The 8393-nt window shown below is 51.5% G+C and overlaps 1 protein-coding gene across 3 annotated transcripts in view; it reads right to left on the reverse strand.

Moving 5' to 3' along the window:
* The window catches only part of ELF5 (E74 like ETS transcription factor 5), a 42688-nt gene extending 34691 nt beyond the window's left edge, over positions 1–7997 (reverse strand). Inside the window, exons 1-2 of one of the 3 annotated variants that reach the window (XM_070564663.1) lie at positions 7569–7997; positions 7355–7446 (exon numbers count right to left, since the gene is read on the reverse strand). In XM_070564663.1, coding sequence (XP_070420764.1) covers positions 7355–7446; positions 7569–7868 — 392 coding nt within the window. In that variant the 5' untranslated portion in view covers positions 7869–7997. Of the gene's footprint in view, positions 1–7354 lie in introns of all 3 variants that reach the window. The other 2 variants (XM_008536089.2, XM_070564668.1) reach the window with 2 other exon arrangements.
* Positions 7998–8393: the final 396 nt, after the last annotated feature.

An 8393-nucleotide genomic window follows, 5' to 3' on the forward strand; every position in this document is an offset into this window, starting at 1 on the left:
AAAAACCTTTCCCCCAGCCCTAACCACCTCCAGTGTGGCGATACCCATTGGGATCGATGTTTGCTCAAAGAAACGCTTGAAAACGTTCATGTGCCTCAGCGTATCTTTTAATGCCTTCATTACATTAAATTCTCACTCTCTTTGATGAGGAGGTTACCTATTATCTCCATTTTACAGATAAAGGAACTGAGGCACAGAGAGGTTAAGGAACATGCCCATGGTCACACAGCTAACAAGTGGTAAAGTATTTTAGTCCAGGCTGCCTGCCTCCAGAGCCCATGCTCTTCACCACCATGCTAACTCATCTCTGGATGCTCCTGGGGTGGTTGTGTGGGACAGGGAGGAGGGAGTCACACATGGGTAGAGCATCTACCATGTGCAAGCATTGGCTCTCTCGCTTGTCTCATCTTGGTTATTTTTCACAACAACCCTGGGAAGTAGTTATCATTGTCTTCTTTTTAGCACAAAGAAACAGAGGTGCCAGGCTTGCTGGGCCAGCTGGGCAGTGGCCAAGCCTGGGTTGAACTCGAGGCTGCCTAGTGTTCAAACCACACGATAGACACAGGAGCTCAAGCTGGCTCTCTCCTCTTGCTCTGGCCTCAGCACTGGCCTCAGACGGGACCTTTCCCTCTCTGTGGGTTCAACATCCCTGGGTCTCTTGGTGTCGCAGCCACAGTTGTTTCTCAGTGTCAGTGCAGAGTGGAAATTCTGACCTCGCTGACTCCCTGGTGCCTAGTGTGGTTCTTGGGACAAAGAAGACACTCCATAAACACTTGGATCACGGCAGGGAATTGAAAGACAAGTCAGCTGATCGAAGGCCAGAGGCTCCTCCCCAGCTGTTTTTGCCACATATAATGAGTTCCATGCTGATCCTCGAACCTGCCCCCTTTGCCCGAGGCCAACATTTCCGTGGTTGCTTCCTCTCTCCTTCAGTCTGCCACCCTCACTACCACCCCAACAGGCAGCACAGGCTGCAAACCAAAGTGAGTCAAAAAATGCATTTAGGTAAATTCAGAGATGATGCCATGGGCAGGAGAGATCTGCAGGGTGATGGTGAAATATATGAGGTTTGTCTTAGGATTCCTGTCTCCATTATCCTGATGCTATTTCTAGAAAAGAGTCTGTTAGAGAAATTATGTTTTTCTATGCTCTTTTGGCTCAAATATTTAAGACGGAAAAGTTTTCTGTCAGTGGGGATGTGTGACAACAGGCTCCTGCCCCTGCCACGTGGAAGACATTACCTGAGGCATCAACTTTGTGGGGCCTCAGCCCCCTCATGCAGAAGTGCACCCTGCAGCCCTGGCACGGAGCGCGTTCCCACTGACGGCGACTGTGGCGGTCTGCACAGAGAAGGCAGGTGTCCACTAAGACGGCCGGCCTCTGAGCACCACCGTACCATGCATGGGAGTTCAGATACTGTCGCCCTTCTGCAAGGAATAGTCATAATCACTGCCGTTTATCCGGCCTTTACGAGGTGCCAGGAACTGTCTAGGCGTGCTACAGGTATTAAATCATTTAATCTTTACATCGTTCCTCCAAGGTAGGTATCTAAAATATACTAATGAGAAAACAGGCCTAGAGAGTTTAAGTGGCTTACTCAACACCACACAGCTCATAGAACAAAAAGCATGATGAGAGCTAGGCAGCTGGCACCAGAGTCCACACACTTCGCCATTCTGCTATCATCTGGTACTTCTGGAGGAGGCAGAATCTAAGGTGAAGAGAGACCAGTTTTCTTAGGCATCCCAGGTGGCTGGTGGAATCCTTGAGAGCAAGGACAAGGACCATATTGTCCCCTAAAACACTCAGGGTGGACGTCAGCACAGTCAGTGTTCAAGCGGTTTCTGTTTACTTCTTCTTCAGGTGTCTTTCCCAGCCTTCTGTACTCAACTCACCCTTTGGCTTCACGCTGTCCATCCTCCTGACCGGGAGCCCCAACTCAGTCCATAGCAACAGTGAGGTAGCTCCCCTGACAATCCCCCTTGACTATGAGCCTCGAGGAAGCAACGGATCTTTGTGTGATTTCCAACACAGAAGACAGCATGGAGGGTAAACAATGGCAAAGTCAACGGTTGGCAGGAACATAATGAAAATGAGGATAACAATACTGATTTTGTCAATATAAGATTGAATTATGATAATGTTTATGAAACAGCTGACACAACTGCCTGGCTATATTTCTAGTCTCCCTTCTTCCCATAAAGATACTGGATGTTGACCGAACCAAAGGCTCCATGCTTTGGGTCAGCTTGAATGAGGACGAGGAAGGGTGCCAGGAGAAATCTGCGACTGGATCCACGCAGATCCATCCTCATCAACCAACCAAGTCTCATTCCTAAGATGCTGTGGTCATAATATGTATCACTGATTTATATAATTACTTTGGGGAGAAGACACTATGTTAAATGTGCAGATGGATTATAAAGCTTATCTGGATTTCAGAAATGTTAAAATGTGAATTTGGTAAATATAGTAATTAAGAAAACATATATATATAACAGGCCAGTACTGTCAGGAACATAAAAAAGAGTAAGACCTGGTTGTGACCTTCAAGTAACAGACACCACAGCAGAGAATTCAAGAGCAAACAGCTAAAGGTAGTATACGATTCTAAGCCAAATTTCGAGCTAGCGGCTGCAGGACTTCAGCGGTAGGGAGGTCAGTAAGAGCTGGAACAGCCAGAAAAAGCATCCTGTGGGATGCGACATTTGAACTGGGCCATGAAAAACTGGAATGTGTCCCACAGCAACTGTGGGAGCAGGGGCCATTATTATCCCCATTTTACAGAAGGGGAAACTGAGGCTCAAAGAGCTTCAGTAATTTGCCCAAGTTCACACAGCTAATAAGTAGCAGAGCCAGGGTTCGATGTGAGGATTGTCTGACTCAAAGCCCTGGGATGACCAGGAGAGGCTCTTTCAAACCAGAGGCCCCTGGAGGGGGACGGGAGTGTGAATGCGTGTGGGACAGCCCAAGGGTGCACAAAGGCTGGCTCAAGTCTTACATCCGTCCCCACACCGCAGCCCTGGAGTCTGACTCGTGGTGTCCAGGGTACCAGCCCCCGTGGGCACGTGGATGGGGACCGTGAGGCCAAGGAGGCCCTGGACCCTGTCTGCTCTGCAGGGGCACATCTGTGCAGGGCAGCAAGGTGAGACACGGTCAAAACCCTTGATTTTCCTCTTACTCCTCGCTCATGTATTTTTCCGGGATCATATTGCTATTTCTTACAGAGGTTGTTGCTGGGTTTTTCTCTTCCACCAATTCTGAAATAATCTTGTTTTCTTTGCCATTGTTTCCTTGTATTCTTTTACTATCTCTCACAATTTAATTTGCCACTAAAAAGTACAGAGGTCTGAATTACATACTCAAATGTCCTGAGTTTGGTTGTGTTCAGGAATTAATTCAGAGAAACAGTCTCAGTTGTAAACACAGAATTAGCATGGGGATTTATACACTGTGCTTCGTACAAAACTCGTCTATTGCTATTATGAAGCTTTCTGATTTATCACTTTTACAGAGTTTGCCATCATATCCTAAATGAAACCCAACGATTCCTGGGACTTACAGACGTAAGGAGGGAGGTCTCAAAGTGGAGAGGCTGCCCAGCCTCACCAAGCGATCACATCAACATGGACCCGTCTGTGAACTTGCAAACCTGAGAAGGTTCCGATCAGGAACACATCCCTCCCCACAGTGCGCGTCCAGGGCCAATGTTGTGGGACACTGTCTGTGAGCTATTAGAGTTGAGAGAAGGCAAGTGTCTTCTTTGGTTCTGGACGTTACTCTTGCCTGCATTTCTTTTTATGAAATGATTTTTTTTTTATGAGGAAGAGTGGCCCTGAGCTAACATCTGTGCCAATCTTCCTCTATTTCGTATGTGGGATGCCTCCACAGCATGGCTGATAGTAGTGTAGGTCTGTGCTCGGGATCCGAACCTGTGAACCCGGGCTGTTGAAGTGGAGTGCACTGAACTTAAGCACTACGCCCTGGGGCTGGCTCCAGGATTCACTTTTATTTTGAATCAACAGCAATCCTTCTGGCTCCAAAGAGCCAGTGAGCTATGGGACACGGCTGGACGTTTTCAGCTGGTGCAATAACCACAGAGATAACACGGTGCTGCTGAGAGCAAAAGCCAGGCGAGAAGGTGCTTGAGGAAAAGCCAGGACTAGAAAGAGCACCGGGCTCCGAGGCTGAGGGATGTGGGTTTGGAGCTCGGTGCTCCTGCGTGGGAGCCAGGTGCTTATCTCCTGGAGCCTCAGCTTCCTTGTCTCAAAGCCTGGGTAAATAAATAGTTACTTCATTGGGTTCTGGTGAGGATTGAATGAGACAATATAATTTAAGAAGTGCTTAGCACAATGCCTGGCACATATTAACACTCAGTAAGCGATGGCTATGCCACTGCTACTACTAACTACTATCCTTATTAAACAACTTATCTAAGCCTTAACCAGCGAAATGAGGATAATAATAGCTACTAACTAGGTTAATTGAAATAATACAGTGTGTGCATCTGGCACGGAGAAGAAATCCATCCATCGCTTGTTGTTTTCAGCCTCTTGTTTGGTGTCCAGCAAAAGTCTATCAGCCTTGGGGGTTAGGAGAAGGCCATTCTATATGGCCAATGGTCCTTAATTATCTTAAACAGAGCAATACTTTTATAAGATGTGTATTCCCTCACTCAAACATTTTTTCTGAGCACCGCTGTGCCCTTCTGGGAGCAAACAAGCTCCAGGAATCCCAATAGCGCACTTCACAGAGTGCCCAGCAGATCTGCCACGCGGCCGTGAAGGTCCCAGCTAGCCCGCTTCACACCTTTCCACCCACGCGCTCTGTGCAGAGCTTGCACGAGTTCACCTTTCCGCGTTCCCGGGGGAGAGGGATACCAGCTGCCTCCCGGGGAAGGGCTCCGCGTTCGGGTTGTATCCTCCCCGGGATACAGCTTTGGGCACAGCTCCGGCGGCACCTCTGCATTAAGGCAGAGAGCAGACTCTGCACAAGGCCTTCTGAGGGAGCAGATATTCAACTGGGGTCAAGTGTTCCAGCTAAAGCAGTGGCAAGTTGCACAATCGGCTGGCAGACACGGCTGTGCCGAGAGAGGGCTGGTCCAGGGGCGTAATGTTGCGAGCAGATGGGGGGAGGGCAGAGATGGCCAGGCTGCCACTGTGCCTGTCCTACGGTCTCTGGGCAGTTGCTCCCCCATTGTTGTAGGGGGAACCTAGCCTCGGAGTGTCACCTGACACCCATCTGATCACTGATGTTTAACCGTTTTAAATCAGAACTGGAGACTTTATGGGGACAGTTAGTGGCTGGGCCCCACAGAGTTCATTTCTCCTGTCCAGAGCTGAGTGGACTTGACTTCAGATCAGGCCAAACGACATTCAGGAGGATGGCTACTCTTTCCAGATCCCTTGCCGCTGACAAAGTGGTTTAAGGTCATGGACATTTAAGACAAGCCAACACAGGTGTAGAGACAAGATCTGAAAATTTGGCTGACAATTAGTGGGTAAAGAGGGCACCTGCAGGTGAAATCTGTAATTAGGAACTCTCTAGGCTCCAGCTAAGTACAAATAGTGAAAAGTCTATTTTTACAGGAAAGAGTTATGACAAATTCACAGTATAGCAGAGAAACAGGAGCAATTTCAAGTCCAGTTGTGTAAACCTGAGCAAACACACACACACTGGCCATCAGTGCCACCGCATGTCCTCACATCCCTCGTGGACAAGCCCACGTGACACCTAGACACAAACCTCCCTCTTATACCCACCATGCTCTCCCCGAGACGCCCTGCCCTCCCCACAGACCAACCGCACACAGCACAGACTCTCCCCACGCCATGCACACATTATACACACAACCATCTGATAAACACAGTCTCCTTAGGAAGCTGATTAGTAAAACTATTTTATCTATAATTACACTTGACTGATAATAATGTCCTCCGAGCCTGCATGGTTAGATTGGCTCAGATTGAAACATCCAGATTAGGCCTGAACTCGCTTTGAACTCTGGCCGCACTGCTGGTCTCTCCAGCTCAGAGATTACAAGTGGCTTTAGCTGGATTCGCCCCACGGAACCAGAGGGTAAGCAGAATTCCAGCTCTCCTTGGTTCTCTTTTCTCTGCAGTGCTGTACAGATGCTATCTCCGAAAACACATGGCCCAAAGTAGGAGGAAGGCCCAAATCAAACCACTCCTCCACCCACGCTTGCAAAGCACAGTGGGTCCACTTTCAAACCCACGTCACACTCAGCCTCCAGGAAGACAGATGTGTTGCTGTCTTCAAGCCTGACACTTGAAAATAAGCAGTTTAATTCCTGGATCTTGGGCTCTTGGAGACAGGCTCCAGTGAGCCATAATTAACTCTAGAGTCTTCACAGTGCCCTGCAAATAGTAAAATAGCTGATTCTCTATGATGTAACTCTGGATGGAGGCAGCGAGGAGCCTTTTAGGCTAATTACATGTTGGAATGAGGTTAACAACATGCCACAGATTCTTTGCGCAGCTCCTCTGACATCGACAGACAGGTCACTTGGTAACACGCTGGGTAAAGACAGCAATGGCTTCTCGAGAAGGCAGGGGCTGGAGATTGAGCTAGCCGGGCCCCTGCTGTCATCCCCTAATCCAGTCCGGGCCCTAGGACCAACCCCCTCACCTCCAGGAATTAAAAGATCTTGAGTTTAAACAGGCATTCGATGCCACAGGCCTGGAGATGTGGACTGGCTCTGTGTGGTCTCAGCTCTCTCTTGAGTTTTATAGCAGCTGAATTCAGCCAAGGATGAAAGCAGAAGCCTGCTCTCTAAGGGGATGCTTTCAGGCTGAGCAAAAGGCACAAATAAGCAGGTTGTGCAGAAATAAGGGACAGCCGGATCACAGGAAAACGTTCCATACATAGAACGAGTTCTCACACCCGCCAACCCAGTGGGCTTAAGGCTACGATGATTCCGGTCCGCACCTGAGCACACCGGTGTTTCAGAATCGCACGGGGAGATCCAACAGCACTCCTCTGCCCTCCCTCTGCTCAGGGCCGGGCGTGACTTTAGTCGCCTGCAGAGCCGTCCCAAGGGCCTCCAGCCCAGACTCGAGGCGCCATGTGCTGCTCTGCGGGCTCCCCAGGGTTCCCCATCTGGAGGAAACTGGGCCAAGTGGATCTCACAGACAGACCGGAGGGGAGAGGCAGCTGGGGAAGACCACCGTGCTCCCCGAGGAGGCTGGCGGCTGGCTCAGTGTGTGTCTGGGACCTCACACGTCCTCGGCACCGGAGAGAAGGCACCCCTGCCCTGCTCTGGGAGGCCGGGGCCAGCTCTGTGCCCCGGATGCCAGCCTTTGCTCCCCGGCACGCGCAGACTCGCAGCACCCACCTCAGCTCACCCGGCCCGCCAGGCTGGGCTGGGCTCGGGTCCTCCGACGTGCTCATCACCCTGCCCAGAGAAGGCCCGGGCGGGCCGGGCCCCTGCTCGTCGGCGAGGCCGCTGCATGGCTGCCTCCGGGACGGCGCGGCCTCTTCCTGCAGGCCCGCCAGCCCCACGCGGCCGCCCGGCTGCAGCAGGGGCCCGGGCTGGCCACCAGCAGGGCCTTGCCCACCTCCGCGATGCCTGGGGGGCAGCCCCAGGTTCGGCGAGTCTCCTGTCTTGCCAGGGGGGAAGCAGAAGAGACGGAGAGAGCCGGAAGGGCCACCTGCTCGCTCGTCGCACGTGGTGGCGGGGTTGGCGTGGCGGGGCCCGGTCCCGGCCTCCTCGGAGGCGAGCCCGTGTCTGGAGGAGCCCGTGTCTGGAGGAGCCCGGAGAAGCGTGTCCGACGTGGCTTGTCTGCGCCTCCGCACTGTGCCAAGCAGTAATTACGGCGCCGCGTGCCACCCAGGAGAGGGAGGGCCATATTTTCATCCCCGTTTTATAGAAGGGCAAGTGGAGGCCCAGGGAGGCCAGACAACCGCTTTAGCCAGTCCTTCAGAGGCTAAACTTGGCCCTTAGGGGGTGACTCAGAGGTTACCCCTGGAGCTTGGGTGAAGCCCAGCCTGTGGGGACAGCACAGCTGGCCTGCCCCAGGGCAGTGGTGGGCCCCAAGGAGCCTCTGTCCTCCTCGGGGCCACCTTGTCTCGGCCACCTCTGCCTCGCCGTGGCCCTATCTGATTCTGCTTTCTATTCTGGCCCGTTTGGCATTTGTTTAGAGCACAGTGTCCCCCTGGGGCAACAGCAGTCTCCTGAAATACTGTGTGAACAAAAAGGTTCTCGGGCTGCTGAGTTAGGACAGGCTGTCCTCTGTATTCCTTGCCCGGATTCACAGAGCATGTTCGCCTGTTGAAGCTCTGAGCAGTCTGCCAGGAAAGAAACCTATTGAATTGTGCTTAACCCAGCAGTTCCCAAACTTACTGAGCAACTTTTTCTGGTAACACCCATTAGC

This window comes from Equus przewalskii, chromosome 11, assembly GCF_037783145.1.
Source record: "Equus przewalskii isolate Varuska chromosome 11, EquPr2, whole genome shotgun sequence".
NCBI lineage: Eukaryota > Metazoa > Chordata > Mammalia > Perissodactyla > Equidae > Equus > Equus przewalskii.